The 18,779-nt window shown below is 36.4% G+C and overlaps 1 protein-coding gene across 1 annotated transcript in view; it reads left to right on the top strand.

The window, feature by feature from the left end:
• The first annotated feature begins 4,691 nt into the window (after positions 1 to 4,691).
• Positions 4,692 to 18,779, top strand: part of Fbxo4 (F-box protein 4) — an 18,377-nt gene continuing 4,289 nt past the window's right edge. Inside the window, exons 1-6 of the mRNA XM_015490471.2 lie at positions 4,692 to 4,986; positions 6,078 to 6,313; positions 9,123 to 9,343; positions 11,809 to 11,884; positions 11,999 to 12,174; positions 17,942 to 18,117. Coding sequence (XP_015345957.1) covers positions 4,798 to 4,986; positions 6,078 to 6,313; positions 9,123 to 9,343; positions 11,809 to 11,884; positions 11,999 to 12,174; positions 17,942 to 18,117 — 1,074 coding nt within the window. The 5' untranslated portion in view covers positions 4,692 to 4,797. The remainder of the gene's footprint in view (positions 4,987 to 6,077; positions 6,314 to 9,122; positions 9,344 to 11,808; positions 11,885 to 11,998; positions 12,175 to 17,941; positions 18,118 to 18,779) is intronic.

Raw genomic sequence — 18,779 nt, 5'->3', positions numbered from 1 at the left:
CCCCCCGTAATCGTTGTGCTGCTCACCCCCCCCCCCCCCCCCCCGGTTATTTTGCCCAGCCAGCCGGCCTTCGGCATGGGGAATTTGGATCAGGTCATTGAAACCATTGATCACTCTGATCATTAGAAAACAAGAATGACTTGTCAATCCCAATCTAAGTACACAATATCACTTAAAAAATGCTTTACAAAATAAACCTGAATTTGACCCAAGTCTGGGACAGAAGAATGTGTTAAAGATCATTGAGATACCATCGAGAAGGTCCAGAATGTGGTCCAGAAAGATCAACATGATTTAACAAATTGCAAGGAAAAGTAAAGGAGGAGGAGTATAAAGATTTAAAAAGTTCTAAGAATATATGCAATTTGTAGACCTTATTGGGTCATGCTTCAAACAAACCAAATGTGAAGGTATATGGGGAAATTGGAACATTGACAAAGATTTTGATTTTAAAGAATGGTTAATTTAAGTGTAATAATTGTGTACAGTAGTTACATTTCATATCTGTCTCTTATTTTATAGGAAACAGATAGGGAGATAGTTAAGGATAAAATGACATGATATCTAGGATTTATTTTTTTAAAAAATCCAAAATTGGGGATGTGGTGATAGGTGGGGAGAATGACAGAGAAAGACTGACCAGATGTTGGAAATTGTTGAATTAAAAAAATTGGGTATATAGGAGATTATTATTCTTTCTCCTTTTCTATATGTTCAGATTTTTCCCTATTAAGTATATTTCTCATTCACTTGATAATGAGCTAATGTGTTTGTCTTCTTGCTATTATGGGGATCCAGACACTCTCAGCTATAAGGCTTTTGAATTTCTGTTTCATTTAAATTCTCAGATACATTTTGAATGCAAGTTCACACCAATACATTATAGTGCTTCATTGACCATTAAGAACTCTGTTATGTGTTGGTATATAAAATATTAAATATATGTATTTATTTAAATATGTATATTCATAAAATTTATATGTTTTCTATAACTTCCCATAATCCTTAAAGATTTTATAGTTTTTGAAGATGGTTACCACATCTTTTTTTTTAAGTCATAAATGGGATTAATTTTAGCCAGCTGACTTGGGTTAGATGTTTTGACAATTGAGGTAATAAAACAATTTTGTACAGAGGGTCATTGTGAAATTTAGAATTTTCACCTTTGAATATCTTCATGTCCTGGATATGATAAGCAATCACTAGTTAGAAATGAATTTAACCTAGATTATGTGGAATCTAACTCTATTATAGAATTTTAAAATCATTGATTAATTTTATTCAGGTGCAGTTTTCTTTTACATCTTGTGATGGATACTGTCCTACTCTTTTCTGAATAATCCTAAAAATCTTAAATTATATATTTAATGTAATATTAAACTGAAATATTCTTTTAAGCAATAGAGATCTGGTTTTGGAACAGAATGTTCTCTGGTTTAGATTAAGTAATCAGTTTGAAAATGACTGACAGGTGTGTAGTTCTGAATTTAAGTTATTTCCTACCTTCAGAAACTAAACTGTGTTCTTTATAATAGATTGTCTTGTAATATGATCTGTCTCTGGTGTAGTTTTTTAAAGCCCTTTTGAAGTAAAAGCAAAGTGAGTAGAATAGGAATCAAAAAAATTTTAACATTTTTTAGTTATACATGACAGTAGAATTCATTTTGATATAATTATACATGCATGGAATATATCTTATTCTAATTAGCACCCCATTCTTATGGATGTACATACTGGTGGGATTCACTCTATGATAATATAGAATATAAGAATATAGGAAAATTGTTACAGATTCATTCCACTGTTTCTTCTTTTCCTATCCCCCTTTGCCTAATCTCCTGAATATCTATTCTATTCTTCCCTTTCCCCCTTATTGTGGGTTAGCTTCCACAAATCAGAGAAAACACTGGACCTTTGGCTTTTTAGGGCTGGCTTATTTCACTTAGCATGATAATCTCCACATTTATCCATTTATTCATGAATGTCATAAAATCATTCTTCCTTATGGCTGAGTAATACTCCATTGTGTACATATATCACATTTTCTTTATTCATTCATTTCTTTTTTAATTTATATATGACAGTGAAATGCATTACAATTCTTATTACAAATATAAAGCACATTTTTTCATATCTCTGTTGTATACATAGTATATTCACACTAATTTGTGTCTTCATACCTGTAGTTTGGATAATAATGATCATTACATTTCACTATCATTAATTACCCCGTGCCTGCTACCTGCGCCTCCCACCCCCTGCCCTATCTAGAGTTCCTCTATTCTTCCCATGCTCCCTCTCCCTATCCCACTATGAATCAGTCTCCTTATATCAAAGAAAACATTCAACATTTGGTTTTTTGGGATTGGCCAACTTCACTTAGCATTATCTAACTCAACCCATTTACCTGCATATGCCATGATTTTATTCTCTTATTGCTGAATAATATTCCATTGAGTATATATGCCACATTTTTTTTAATGCATTCATCTCTTGAAGGGCATCTATGTTGGTTCCACAGTTTAGATATTGTGAATTGTCCTGCTATAAACATTGATGTGGCTGTGTCCCTGTAGTATGCTGTTTTTAAGTCCTTTGAGTATAGATAGGATTCTATACCTGGAAGACCCTAAAAGTTCCACCAGAAAACTTCTAGAACTAGTAAATGAATTCAGCAAAGTAGCAGGATATAAAATCAACACTCATTTATTTATTCATTCACTTGTTGAAGGGCTCCTTAGCTGTTGTGAATTGAGCTGCTATAAACATTGGTGTGGCTGCATCACTGTAGTATTCTGATTTTAAATCCTTTGGATATATACTGAGGAGTGGAATAGCTGGGTCAAATGGTGGGTCCATTCCTAGTTTTTTGAGGAATCTCCATACTGCTTTCTGGAAAGATTGCACCAATTTGCAGTCTCACCAGCAATGTATGAGTGTACATTTCCCCCCATATTCTCTCCAACATTTATTGTTATTTGTATTCTTAATTATTGTCATTCTGACTGAAGTGAGATGGATCTCAGTGTAGTTTTAATTTTCATTTCTCTAATTGCTAGATATGTTGAACATTTTTTCATATATGTTAACCATTCATAAATTTCTTCTTCTGAAAAGTGTCTGTTCAGTTCCTTTGCCCATTTATCGATTGGGTTGTTTATTTGGTATGAAGTATTTTGAATTCTTTATATATATCCTAGAAACTAATGCTGCATCTGAGGTGCAGGTGGTACAGATTTTCTCCCATTCTATAGTCTCTTTCTTCATGCTGTTGATTGTTTCCTTTGCTGGGAAGAAACGTTTTAGTTTGATGTCAAACTTTTTAGTTTGATTTTTTATTTTACTTCTTGTGCTTTAGGATTCCTTATTAAGAAAGTCAGTTTCTGAGCTGATATGTTACCATGTTGGGTCTACATTTTCTTTTAGTATGTATGGGTTTTCTGATCTCAATTCTAGGTATTTGATCCACTTTTGAGTTTTGTACAGGGTGAGAGGGATTAAATTTCATATTCCTACATATGGATTTCCAGTTTTTCCAGCACCATTTGTTGAAGAGGCTATCTTTTCCCCAATATATGTTTTAGGCTCCTTTGTCTAGAATGAGGTAACTGGGTTTTTGTGGTTTAGCTCTGTATCTTCTGTTCCATTGGTCTCTTGCCTGTTTTGGTGCCAAAACCATGCTGTTTTTGTTACTGTAGCTCTGTAGTATCATTGAAGGTTTGAGATTTTGATAGGCATCAATTTGGAGAGACAAAAATTCCTTAGTGAGATTTCAACAATACTACATCTAGGTTCTCTGTCAGCTGTTGCTTTGTTTTTGGCCCTTTTATGAGATGGTCTGCTCAGTGATTTTTACTGTACTTGCATTGTTGAATAGTGGGCCCAAACTCCTAATTTTTTGGCATGAGTTCTTTATGATTGGGCTTGTCCATGTAAAATAGCAACTCTAAGGAAATAAGATTATTCCAAACCAGATACGAGTAATCATAGCCTGGGAACAGTGACTCAAGTTATATTTAATGGCATGCTTCCTTGTGGAACTTTGAGCCATAAAACCATGGTCATTAAATAATATTAACCCAGTGGTACCTGGGTTGCAGCAAAATGGAGAAATCTTTTCCATAGGTTTCAGGTACAGCATTCTTAGCCTTAAGGTAGGTGAAAGGGGTCTGCTAAGCTAGCAATACGTAAGTTTTACTTAACAGTCATTTTGGCTCTCGACCTACAACATTCAGTCTCTCCAAAATCACCATTTTCCAGTAGGTGGAGGTCAAAACAGGCTGTAGGTTAATATAGATGCGGCTTCTTGAGGGAACTTAATTCATGAGGCTTCTTAAGGGAACTTAATTCCACAGACTCCTGACTTGACATTGTTTCAATTTTTGCTAATCTCCAAAAGATGAGATGGTAAACTGTTGACTGAACAACCAAAAAACAAAAACCTGCCCATGCCTAAGTACTGAGAAGGAAGCAACTTGGTTATTAAGTCCAAGATAGTGGAAGGAGGGACATTCCTCCACCAAGCAGCAGTCGCCCGGGCCAGGCGAGAGGAAAGGGGCTCTAGCCAGAGGGAACACCTTAAAGTCAGGAAGTCGTTAAGGAGCCAGAGGTTTTTATGGCTCAGGGTGCGGCCAGCGGGTCTGCCGCAGAGGCCAGCAGCTAAGCGAACCCGGAAGCGGTTGCTGGAGGGCACTGTGAGTCGAGCTGGGCCCACGTCTCTGCCCAGTCCCGCGGCGCGACGCGGAGCGGGTCCCAGCGCAAGCGCACGCCCCGGGCGCGTTACGTGGCGCGGGGGTCATGGCAGGGAGCGAGCCGCGCAGCGGAACCAGCTCCTCCCCGCCGCCCCCGAGCGACTGGGGCCGCCTGGAGGCTGCCATCCTCAGCGGCTGGAGGACGTTCTGGCAGTCGGTGGGCAAGGAGAGGACTGTGCGGACGGCCTCCCGAGAGGAGGCGGACGAGGACACCAGCACCTTGACGCAGCTGCCGGTGAGCCAGGGCCGCCGAGGCCGCCCGGGCCTCACACTGCGGGCCTCCGCGGTCCCCGCTCCTGCTGCCATTTCAGGCTGTGTAGCCGGGCAGTAGCAGTTGACAGGAACGGCCTTGGTGTTGACCCTGGTCCTCCCCAGCTAGCGAAGGTCACAGGACACCTTGTGGCTGTCCTGCTGACCAGCTAGAGCGCTGCTCTCTTATCTGTCCCTGAGGCAGCCCTGGGTCCCAGGACAGCCTGGACATCCGGGTGAGAAACAGGACTTTCCGACCCAGGGTCAGTTTACGAAATTATTCCAGCATTTAGGTTCTCAGCAGCTTTTATCCCCGGCTCAGAGTATTAAACACTCTCCCAGGACGTTGCTGTTACCTAATTGTGTATTAGGATCAAAACTGCCACTTGGTTGAAAGTAAGTACCTTAAGTTACAACAGGCCACAAAGATTATACTAGTTATCTAGTGTTAAACTTTGTAGGCAGATAGAAAAGTGGAGAGAACAGAAATCCCTGAAAATTTCAGTTCTGTGTATCATTTGGATTATTGACATCTTGCTCTATTGTTCATCCCAAATTGGAAACTGCAGGATCAGAATGCCTCCAAGGTTCTCCTCCTTTCAGTGTTCTTTGAAACAGTTTAATAAATTATAGATAGGAAATCAGATAACAAATTTCCATTCTTTAATTTGATCTAATGGTAAGATCAGAAATTTGTTCACTTAATAAAGGTTTTATTTTGAAGAATAAGTTATTTCCTTAGCTAATTAACTTAAGTAAATGCTATATCAAAATAGCCATGAGAAGAAATTGCGGAGCTTATAATTATTTTGCTTGAAAAATAGCAGGACAGTAGTTGGTTTTTCAAGAATGTTTCAGTGTGTCAGAAATTAAAGTGTTCAGTTTTTTTTCCTCCTGATGGCAGGAAAATTTCTGCAGAAAGTATATATATTTAACTATTAAAACTGCTGACTAGTTCAGTTGACCTCTAGTTGTTCAGTATAATTCTTTGTTAATTGTTCAACTTATCATCAACAATAATTTTCCAAGATAAATTATTTATTCCTTTTTCTGAGCTACTGCTTTCTTCTGTTGCAGATTGATGTCCAGCTATATATTTTGTCATTTCTTTCACCCCATGATCTGTGTCAGCTGGGAAGTACAAATCATTATTGGAACGAAACTGTACGAGATCCAATTCTGTGGAGATACTTTCTGTTGCGAGATCTTCCTTCTTGGTCTTCTGTTGACTGGAAGTCTCTTCCAGATGTAGAAATCTTAAAAAAGCCTATATCTGAGGTCACTGACAATGCATCTTTTGATTACATGGCAGTGTAAGTATCTAGTTTTATGAATTAAAAAGAGATATTCGTTTTCAACCTATAAAGAGTCCACATTTGCTCAGGCCCTGCTATTGATTTTTTTGTATGGATTTTGAGTCTTAAGTGTTCTGTTGTCAAAATTAGAGGTTGAGTTAATTGACTTCCTTCATAGACCTTTCAGCTTTAACATTTCCCTGTGGTGCCTAACCAGTATTTTAATAAAAAATACCTAAGCTAAATGGCTTAAAGGAGGAAAGGTTTATTTTGCTTCAGTTTCAGAGGTTTTAGTCCCTGGTCTATTGGCGCTATTGGTTTAGGGCCTGTGGCTGAACAGTATATCATGGTGGAAGTATAGCAAAGGACACTGCCCACCTCATGGCAGCTGGAAAGCAAAGAGAGAAAGGAAAGCCTGGGGTCCCAATATTACCAGCAAGGGCATAGCCCCAGTAACCTGACTTCCTTCAGTAGGCCCTATCTCCCATTGGTGCCACAGACTGGTGACCAAGCCTTTAGCATATGGGTCTTTAAATTAAAATCCAAACCATAATAGAATGGCAAGAAATAAAACACTTAACATTCTCATTATCTTTGGAACACTTATCTTTTTGTTAAAAAATACTTTTCCAAATTCAGAAAAGGAATGGCCAGAGATGAGAAAGTAGTTTTTTTGGCATTGAAGAAAATTATCCTCAAGACTCTGGGAAATAAAATTTTGTTATCATCCAAAAGTAGTTACATTTTTAAATATCATGAATGTGAGAGAATTATTGAACAAAGGCAGTATATTGGATTCTATGGGGGATGCTTTATGTATATTTACTCATTCAGTCCTCATACAACATGAGGGTTTTGTCTTTGTGTTGTGAATGTAGAATTGAGGTTCAAAAGAGGTGATGTGATTTGTCTAACGTTTATAAAGAACTATTCAGATTGGAACCCTATTATGCTACCTCAAAGTCATATAATGTTGTTGAATATAAATATAATCTCCCTTCTTGAGAACCCCAAAGTTAAGGTGTTGTAAAATAAATTTTATAGTATCTCCGCTTTAGGTAAGAATTGTTTTCCTGGGCTAGAATCAGGAGCTATTGTAGAACTTTTTCTTTTTTTTCCCAATGCTGAGGATGGAACCCCGGACTTCAGACCTCATAGGGAAGCACTCTGCCAAGGAGTTACTTTTCCAGCCCCCAAAGGATTTTTCTCCCAAATTTTATTAAACTTATTTAGTCTTTCCTTATTTCAATCCATATGCCACTATGTCTCATCAAGCTACTTGATGAAAGTGTACATAATGTATTGTATATAATATCAACAAGTGCCACCTTTTATGTAACTTGTTGGGCAATACCTCTGATTTGCCCCCATAGCCAACCATAGCATCAAGTTTATCTGATGATGTAGAACCATATTTTCCCCAGGGAATGGTAACAATCATAGTAACTGCCATTTGTGATTATGTAATTATTTCTATTCCTTACAACCCTGGGATGTTATTGCTCAACAAAGCAGATGAAGAAAATGGAGTTCTAAGTGGCTTAATAACTAGTTAAAGTGGTAAGGCGTGGAGAGGCTACTTGGCTTCAAAGTTAAATTTGTGTGTGTGTGAATTACAAGTTTCATTACTGATAGAGATGATTTTGTTAGCTTAGTAATTGTCTTTGGCAACTTGATTCATTTAAAGGCTGTGTCATCCAGCTTTCTTTTGTTGTTATAAAATACTTGAGGTAATTATAAGGAAGAAAGATTTATTTCGACTTAGAATTTCAGAGTGCTTGGTAGAACAAAGCTGCTTACCGTGTGGTGGCTAGGAAGCAACGAGATAGACAGAAGGGGGCCTGCTTCCTAATACCCCCTCCCAGGGAATGTTACCCCACCCCAGTGACCTACCTTTCTTCCACTGAGCCCCCAACTCTGCTTCCTCCTAGTAGCACCACAGGCTGGTGACCAGGCCTTTGGCAAATGTGCCTTTGGGAGATGTTTCAGATCCAAACAATAACAAAGGGCATTGGGTTCTGTTTCATTTTGGATAACTGTTTTAATATCTGATAAAATTGATTATTAGTTTAGAGGTTTATATGTATTGAAAGAATCTGAATTGTTTCTTTCACATGACTGTTTGCTCGGTTTTCTATAAGGAATGTTTAAGCATTCCCTCTACAGCTAGCTCTTACCAAACTATTACATTTTAGGCTGGTAATAGGAGTAACTAAGAAATTTGTAAATTTTGGTGGCCTTAGTTTGTTTTAAAAAGCGCTTCTCATGAAACTTATACTCTCTGGGTAGCTTATTGTCATTGTTTAGCTTATTGTTATGTTTCAGTCTTAGCATTGTTGACATTTTGGACCAGTAGTTGTAGGGGACTGTCTTGTGCATTGTCTGATGTTTAGCAGCATCCCTGGCCTCTACTCACTAGATGGAGTAGAGTGGCCCCTTTCTCCTCAGTTGTGCAAACAGAAATGTTTAGATGTTTTCAAATATTACAGAAAGGGGGAATAAAACTTCCTCAGCTTGAGGACAATGAGCTATGTAGTAAATTCTGACCAAATAAATGTTAGACTAAGTGTTCTATGAAAGAATCTAAATGGAAAATGAGAAAGTAAGTAGCCACTTCCTGGGCAGGACTTCCTCAGTGTCTGAGCCACTTCCACTCCCACAGCACCTTGTGTTTTTCCCTGCCATGGTAATGTCCTCCTAGTGGATTGGGACTGTATAATACTTATGGTCCTATCCTATGTCCAGCTTGATAATAACATGTTTTCTTAAATGAACAAGTGGCTCAATGTTTTCTGTGTTAATTTCTAATTGTGACAATTTTATACAGTTATAAAATGTGCTGTCCACATACCAGAAGAGCCTCAAAATCCAGCCGTCCTATGTATGGAGCCGTCACCTCCTTTTTACACTCATTAATCATTCAGAATGAACCACGATTTGCTATGTTTGGACCAGGTTTGGAAGAACTGAATACATCTTTGGTGTTGAGCTTGATGTCTTCTGAGGAACTTAGTCCAACTGCTGGTTTGCCTCACAGGCAGATTGATGGTAATTTTATGTCTATAGTACATAATAATTCATATACTTTGAACTTGACTATAGTCTTAAAGGCAAATTAACTCATTTTAATTCTTTAGTAGTAAGGAAATATAGTAACTTGGTGCCCTCCTATAGATCCCACTGGACTGAAACAAATTGTGTAGTTATTGTAAGCAGTAAGTTTCCTCTTAATTCCTTAAATTTGTATAATCCAGAATTTAAGATTATATGAAAGTAAATTACACCTTGTCAGGATATTATATTCAAACAGCAGATATCATGTTTATTTTAAGAAAAAGTTATTAGAATAATACAATCACCATCTATTGCAAAGGATTTTGATATATGTTTGTATATGTAAAAAAAAAAAGCTAAATCATCATCCTCCTCTCTATGAAAAAAGTATTTAATTATTTGGAAAGTTAGGATATGTAATGACCAATTTAACTTAGGCTTTACATATTCATTTATTGAGTGCACCTATTAGATGTAGGGATGCAGACATGTAGGGGTTAGGAATGGGATCAGTATGGGGAGAATAACAGCACTTTGGATTATTTTGACTTTGATAACTCTGTGGAAGATCAAAGAAGAGATGCCTATTATAAGCTATCCATTTGAGTAGAAGCTGCATGAGTCCAGGAATCTTGCCATCTTTGTTCTTAACTGTATCTGTGGTGCCAGGCTATAGTAGGCTCTCCATATATGTTTTGTGAATGAATGGCTAAATGGATCACTTTATGCACTCAGGTATTAAGAGCAACATCTGAGCTAGAAATTGAGATTTGGGAGTCAAATGGAGTGTATGTGAACTTGGAAGTTTGGGGGGATAGAGAGGAAGATTATGATCTAGGTGCTGAAATCTTCAGTGAATATTTGGGGGAAGGAACTATTTCTTCATAAATGACATGGTTGAGGAAAACAAGATGGTGCTATAGCTGTGATTCTTAAATGGATGGAGTTTTTAAAGAAAGTTTGTGAGTAATGGTTTAGATATGGTATTGGGAGTAAAGAAACATCATTCCCACCTTATTTACTATGAAGTGTGAGAAAATAAGCAATTTTGTTACTTGAGAGTCCATGGCAAGAGAAGTAGCACCTAGGGGCAGGTCAGTTTCAGGTAAGTCCATTAGATGGGGGGAGCATTTTAAGAAGAGATGGAGGCTATGGTAAATTTGCCAGTTATAAAATGGAAATTCCATTCTCTAGCAGAAGCTGAAGTATTGCTTAAATATGTAACTCTACTTATGCCATAAACTCTACAAGATCAGAGAAGAAATTTACTTCATTGGTGAATAAGTGCAGGACAGTATTAGGACAGGTTGGACGGAGGTTAGATGTTTTAAAAGGACAATTTGGGGGAGTTAAACTGATGAAACCAAAGTTCAGAAACATGGTAGATTTTTTTATTTCCATGATTTCTTGGTGGAGCACCAAAATTGATGGCTAGAGGACCAGGGTCATGTGGTCTGGGATGGTTGCAGTCCCATTATCCAAGAGTCATGACACTGTTTACATGTGTTGCCTAGAATGGTGACATGAAATGGCATTGCATAGCTTATTTAAACAAACAGATTCATTATATGGCAGAGATTAAAGGTATGGAAGCCTGGAGTTGTCTCTAATGAGCTAAGTAGGGGCCAGATTATGTTAAGATATTATTTCTCTATCTGAAGTGCAGTGAATGACTTTGTAAAGAAGAGATGCAGTTAGATAGATATTATTAAGCAATCTCTTCAGCTGCTATCAGAAGGATAGTTGAAGACAAGAGGATATAGGAGACTGGTTAGACTAAAGGATGCAAGCGAGGATAAAGAGGACAGATCTAAGAGGATGCTTACATAGCAAGAAGAGAACATTAATATAGCAAGAAGAAGAGGTAATTCTCAGAACCTATTTTTCCAGGCAACAAAAAGAAAATCAATCACTGAGTGTTAATCCAGCCAAAGGATGAAAAAAGGTTAACAAAGAGCGACAAATAACAGTGTCAAATGACTCATATATACAATCTAAAAAAATAAAATTCAGCACCTATTATTCTCAGTCACTGTACTGGGAGTTTTACATATAGGATCTCAGTTAAGCCCCATAATAACTTTAAGAAAAATATATTATTACCATTTTTTTTTATCAAAATGGAAGTGCTCAAGTACATAGCTCTAAGTAGCAAATTCAGGATTCTAAGCTAAGTCTAACTCAAAATATCAGTATATCTGCAGTTAGTGAAAAATGACATGAAGAACCTAGCAGTTCTTTATTCTCTGTTTGTATTTTTATTGCCATGTGAATAAAAGTTGCATACAGCATCTTCTTCAACAAAACATTGCATTTTATTCCAAAGGTATACATAACTTGTTAGAAGTTTTTTTTTTTTTTTTTTGCTCTTCTTGCTTTCACTGGGTATTTTTTTTCAGTTTTATATTTTGCTGTCTTTATTAATGATTTATTTTGATGACTGTAATTTTATACTTTAGGTATTGGATCAGGAGTCAGTTTTCAGTTGAGCAACCAACATAAATTCAACATCCTGATATTGTATTCAACTACCAGGTAAGGTTGACTACTTGGTGGCCCACTTGAAACATTAGTATTGGAACATTTGTGGGGGTTGGAACCTGTTTAGTGTCATAATATGATGTATATTTATTTACATTTTTCTTATAGAAAGGAAAGAGACAGAGCAAGGGAAGAACATACAAGTGCAGTCAACAAGATGTTCAGCTTACAGAGTGAAGGAGATGACCAACAGGGAAACCGGTACGTTGTAATTCCACAGATCCAGAAAGTGTGTGAAGTTGTAGATGGATTCATCTATGTTGCAAATGCTGAAGCCCATAAAAGTAAGCATTCTCTTATATTCTTTTAAAAAATACTACTGTATTATTCTGTATAAAACAAATAAGAAAATGCTTTTTTAGTATTTACTGTAGTATCTTGGGAATATGACTGTCAATTTTACTTCTGCTTTTATGAGATTCACAAGCCTCTTTATATATTAGGATCACCTGGAGAAATTGTGAAACATATAGTTACCCAATTTTTATACAGCTTGTAGATTGCTATTCATAGACTTGGACTATGCCCTGGACACCTATTTTTTATAAGCACCTGGGAAATTCTTATGCATGTCAAAATTTGATACTATAGTTATATAATGTTTTTGGTTGTATGCTTCTGCATTTTTATTATTGATATTTTTTCTGTGTCTGACTTATTTAAACAATTTATATAGATGACTATGAAAAATTTTACCTTTGTTTTTACCTCAATAGTGGAGGTATGGGAATAGTGTGTTAATTAAGTAGATTAATTAATTACGTTGGTGAGTTGATGACATTCTCCATGTATTCTGAATAATTGCCATTTACAATGCTATTTAGTCATGAAGCTATGACATCATTGGGCCATGAGCCAGTATTATAATTTTTCCCAAGATTATAATATAATACAAGAATGTAAATATATAATAAATATTTGTTGTATATTGTTTATATGTAGTGAACATTATTATATGTATAAGTTCTTTAATACGTTGTTTTGAATTTCTCCTGAATTTATTTCTCCTATAATCCATTAGGCATGGAAGCTATTATACTTTGCAAATCTAGAGAAATTATTCATAAGAAAATATAAATTATTTTTGTTTTTACTTGGATGTCTATAAAAGGAAAACTTTGAAACAAATATAAGATACATTCATTTATTCAGAAACAGTTGTTGAGGTCAAATGCTATATTTAGTGCTAGAGATAAAATTGAGAACTGAAACAGACACCCTACTTTTATCTAGTTTCCCAATCTGATTCTTATATTATTCTATAAAACAAGTAGAAATATAAATTTTAAAAAGTTGCAAGAGGGCTGAGGATGTGGCTCAAGCGGTAGCGCGCTCACCTGGCATGCGCGGGGCGCTGGATTAGATCCACAGCACCATATACAAATAAAATAAAGATGTTGTGTCCACCAAAAACTAAAAAATAAGTATTAAAAAATTCTCTCTCTCTCTTAAAAAAAAAAAGTTTCAAGATACAAAGATAATCTGCACTCACCAGCTCTTTTCCAGTGGCCTCCACTAAGTGCTCATATGAAGGTTAGTGGTAGGGGCAGGAGGCCTATGAGTTACCCTCCTTTATGATACGGTCAGGCATGTGATGATTAGCTGCTATTAAAGGATAGGTATATCCTCCTGTTTTCTATATTCTTTTGTAATAAAAGCCAAAGCTCTCTGCCACCAGGATGGGATTAGAAATCCCCCTGCTTGTTGATTCCTGGCAGAGGTTAACTGTTGCTGCAGAGAAATGAAGAAGCAAAAGCACTCTGCCCCAGGGGCGGGATAGGAATCCCCCCTTTATTAAGGATTCTGCATTTATAAAAGTTATGTTTGCTGATTCTGGGGGAGGACAGGAAGTTTGCACTGAAGACTTTTCTACCAATATAGGGCAGAATTTACTAGACATGCCAGAACACCAAAAAAGCTTCTACCACTGAGGCTCAAGTACACAGGGTCTACCCACGACTGAGGCTGGTGCAAGAAAACAGAAGTCTCAGCAGCCCTACCAAGTAACAAACAATAATAACTACTTCAGGGGTTGAGGGAAGGGTGTGGAGAGGCTTTTTCCCCTTCCTCCTTAGTTGCATAGGTATGAAGATCTAAAAGCTGAGGGGAAAGCAAAAACTCTGAAAAGAGAAACTTACATTCCAGTTCTTGCACTAAGAACAAGGTAGCAGCAGTCCTACTCTGTAATGACTGACTGGTTTGACCCAAATCACTGCTTACCAGGAGGAGGAGGAGGAGAAAGATGTGGGGACAGGAAGGAGGAGAGGGAGAGGGAGAAGAAGGAGTAGAAGGAGCAAACATGTTTCTGGGAGTAAATCCTCTTTACTGCAGTCTACTGCTCTTCTACATAAAACATCTAATATTAAATCTAAAACTCCTAAGACAAAAACAAACAAAAAATCAAAGCAGGATGCGGTGTCATGTGCCTGTAGTTCTAGCTACACAGGAGGCTGAGGTGGTAGGATCACTTGAGCTCAGGATTTCAAGACAAGCCTGGCCAACTACCAATACTCCTTCTCAAAAGATTAAAAAATAATAAATAAATAAATGTCAAATTATCAATAGATATGGCAGCCAGTTGAGTCAGACCCAGAGACGGACTGTATGCTGGCACTCTCAGAAAGGGACATTAAAATAATTATGATTAATGTGTTAAAAGATATAAAGGAAAAGTTGAACAATATGTGTGAACAAATGAGAATTTTCAGCAGAAAAAAGGAAGTTATTTTGTAAAAGTAAAATAAGAATGGTAGAGATAAAAATATAGTAAACAAGTGAACAGTTCTTTCAGTGGGTTTATCAACAAAGGAAAGAAATAGTGAACCTGAAGATAGGTCACTGAGAATTCAAGTTAAAACACAAAGTGAAAAAATAAAAATAAAGTAAGAAACAGAAGCATCTGAGAGCTGGGAAAACCTATCTAGTGATCTAACTTAGGCATCGGCAAACTTCTTCTTAAAAGAATAGGTAGTTGGGAAGGAAGAGGTGATGGGAATAGGAAAGACAGTAAAATGAATTGGACATAACTTTCTTGTATTCATATATGAATACATGATCAGTGAAACTCCACACCATATACAAACAAGAATTGGGTCCTAATTAGAATAAGGTATACTCCGTATATGTATAATATGTCAAAATGCATTCTATTGTCAAGTATATTTAAAAAGAACAAATAAAAAATGCCTTTCAAAAAAATCCTGCTTTGATTTTTTTTGTCTTAAGAGTTTTAGATTTAATATTAGATGTTTTATGTTTTAGGCATATGAGTTATATAATTTTTCTCACTCAAGTTTGCTGTTTTAGTGTGAAAGCAGTTATAGACAACATTTAAATGGATAGATATGGCTATTTTCCAATCCAAATTTATTTGCCAAAACAGATCTGCAGAATGTAGTATGCTAACTCTAGTTTAACTTTTGTGCAATTGGAGCCTCAAAATGTAAAAGGAGAAAAAAATAGGAAAAAAATAAAATTTTGAATAATGACCAAAATTATTTCAAAATAGATAAAAGACAAAAAAAAAACACAGATTAAAGGTGCTCAGAGAACTCTGAGCCAGATAAGTACAAAGAGAATTACATATTAATCAAACTGATGGAAACCATAAATAAATACAATATCTTGAAGGCAGTCAAGAAAAAAAGTAAATATACATATAAAAGACTGGAGGTAACAATGACAGCAAACTTCCTGACAGAATTACTGCAAGACAAGAATGCAACAGAGAAAAAAATATCCAATATTTAGCAAAATTATTTGTTCAGAAATGGAGCAAATAGAGGCTTTTTCAGAAAAGAAGTTGAATGTTTTAGTTCCTTCGTGTTGCTATGAAAGAATACCACATACTGTCAAATTTATAAAGGACAAAACACATTTTGTAGAGTTCTGGAAGCTGAGAAATTCAACATCAAGGCACTAGCCTCTGAAGTCTGGTGAGGATCTTCTTGCTGTATTTCACGATATGGAGAGTGGAAGGGAAAGTGGAACAAATATGATGTCCTCACATAGCAGAAAAACAAAACAAAGAGAACCCTCTCCCATAAACCCTTGTTATGCTGACATTAACTCATTCAGTAGGGCAGAACTCTGAATATCCCTGCCACCAAAGTCTCTACCTCCCAAGACACTTGCACTGGAGATTAAATTTCCAACACATGAATTTTGGGGGACACATTCAAGCCAAGCACTGAGAAAATTCATCGCCAACAGATCTGCATTATAAGAAATCTTAAAGGAACCTCTGCAGACCAAAGAACATGACACCAGATAAAAATTTGCATCTATAAGTAGAAACAATACAGTTGCATATCTGATATTTTTTCTGATTTAATTTTTCATAATTATTTAAAGGAAAAATATTGGATTATGGATATATGCTATTTTAAAGTAAAGTATAAGATAATAGAACATAGGCAAAATTGAAGTATATTATTGGGTGTTTCTTCTGTATATATAATCATATTGTATTACTTAAAGGTAAATTATTACAATTTAAAAATGTTTATTGTATGGCTGGGGATGTGGCTAAGTGGTAGAGTACTACTTGCCTAGCATGTGTGAGGCCCTAGGTTCAATCCCCAACACCTTATCGACAACAGAAAATGACTATAGATCCTTGATCAACTACTGAAAGTTTTTTTTTTAATTTTTTCTATTGTAGATGGATACAATAGCTTTATTTTGTTTATTTATTTTTATGTGGTGCTGACAATTGAACCCAGTGCCTCACACGTGCAAGGCAAGCACTTTACTGCTGAGCCGCAACCCCAGCCCCATGAAAGTTTAACAGAGTTATAACTAAAAAACCAATAGTGAAATCTTTAAAAAACAAACAAACAAAACTCAACCACAAAAGATGGCAGGCAAAAGGGAAAAATGAACAAAGAACTGATGGGAGAGTCAAATCCAAGAAGGAAATACTAGATTTAAATGTACCATATTGATAGTTACATTACATCTTTTATTCATTTTCAGTTGTATGTAACAAACTACTTCAAACAACACCTAGTAGCTCACAGTTCTGTATAACAGAAGTCTAGGCAAGGTAGGAGTAGGTTTTCTGCTTATGGTCTCATGGACTGAAGTTAGAGTACAGATGGACTACATCCTTGTCTTGAGGCTCTTGGGAAGGATCCACTCCCAAGGTCACTTGAGTTAATGGCTAAGTTCAGGTGCTCATTGTGAAAGAACTGGAGTCCTTGTTTTCTGGCTGGCTGGCAGCTGAGGCTGCTCTCATCTTCTAGAGGCCACCTACATTCCTTGCCCTGTATTCCCTCCCATCTTCAAATCCAGAATCTCTCTTCATCCTGTCTCACTGGGAAGAACCCCTCATAAAGGCTTACTAATTAAGCTCAGCCTCTTCTTTGCTAAAGTCAACCGTGTCCTAAAGCTTAGCAATATCTCATCATATTTGCATGCTTCTCCACCACTCAAGGGAAAAGGGTTATGCAAGGGTCATAGGGTCATTTGAGAATTAAGATGCTTAATTCTAAGTATCTTAACCTAAAATGTAAACACTCCAATAAATGATAATCAATTTGAATTAAAATATTGGACCAAATATATGCTAAAATTTTGAAATTAAGACTTTTGAGGGCTGAGGTTGTGGCTCTGTGGCAGAGTACTCATCTAGCACACATGAGGCACTGGGTTCAATCCTCAGCACCACATAAAAATGAAATAAAGATATTGTGTCCACCTACAACTAAAAAATAAATATTAAAAAAAGACTTTTGGAAGAGAAAGGACAGTGACAGCTACAGAATTTGTGAGGGAAAATATCTATATAAAAGATATTTACATTTAAACTCTAGATACTTCCAAACAGTATTGTGATTTTTTTCCCTCCTGTGGCTTAACCTAAATTCCTATCCTTGAAAGATTCCTTAATCTAATTTTATGACAAAGCAATAAAGCCCAGAAAGAGGCATTTTGGTCTGGAGCTTAATAAAGTTTTTTCCCTTACTTGGTTCATTTTAAATTTAATTTTATGATTTTAAAAATCATTAGAGGTTATATAAATTAAAGGTTTTGATTTACATTTCTTAGGACATGAATGGCAAGATGAATTTTCTCGCATCATGGCAATGACAGATCCAGCTTTTGGATCTTCAGGAAGACCAATGCTGGTTTTATCTTGTACTTCTCAAGCAGATGTAAAAAGAATGCCCTGTTTCTATTTGGCACATGAGCTGCATCTCAATCTTCTAAACCACCCATGGATGGTAAGGTTCTAACTTCTTTGGTGACAAAAATATCATTTTCACTCTATTATCTATTTGATTTTTGTATTAGTTTTCTGTTATTGTAACAAAATACCTGAGATAATCACTTAGAAGATCTCTCTCACAGTTTTGTAGGTTTCAGTCCAGGGTCAGTTGTTCATGTTGCTTTTGGGCCTGTGGCCTGGCAGTAGATTATGGTGGAAGTACATGGCAGAGGATACTCATCCACCTCATGGCCAGGAATGAAACAGAAAAAGGAAGACATTGGAATCCCAATATCCCCTCCAAGGGCATGTCCCCAGTGATAAGAAGACTTCCTACTAGGCCTCAACTCCTAAAGGTTCTTTCTATCACTTTGCAGTAGTACCATGGCCTAGCAACTAAGCCTTTGAAATTTGGGGGTCACTTGTCCAATTAATAAAAGTTTTATCCTTTCACATTCATCCTCTTCTATGAAACAGCATTCTAAAGTCAATTTTAAGAGCTTTATTGATGGGAGCTGTTTGAATTGTATTAATATCTCAGTTAGCCAATTGTTCCCCACTTTCCTCTCCTGTCACAGAAACAGAGAGATAGTAATTGGGTATGGTTCGGGATGCATGAAGCCCTAGGTTTGATCGCAGCATTGCAAAAAAAAAAAAAAAAAAAAAAAAAAAAAAAAA

The sequence above is a fragment of the Marmota marmota genome, unplaced genomic scaffold (genome assembly GCF_001458135.2).
Source record: "Marmota marmota marmota unplaced genomic scaffold, marMar, whole genome shotgun sequence".
Classification (NCBI taxonomy): Eukaryota; Metazoa; Chordata; class Mammalia; order Rodentia; family Sciuridae; genus Marmota; species Marmota marmota.
The sequence above is the reverse complement of the archived record's forward strand: the minus strand, read 5'-3'. Positions and strand labels throughout refer to the sequence as shown.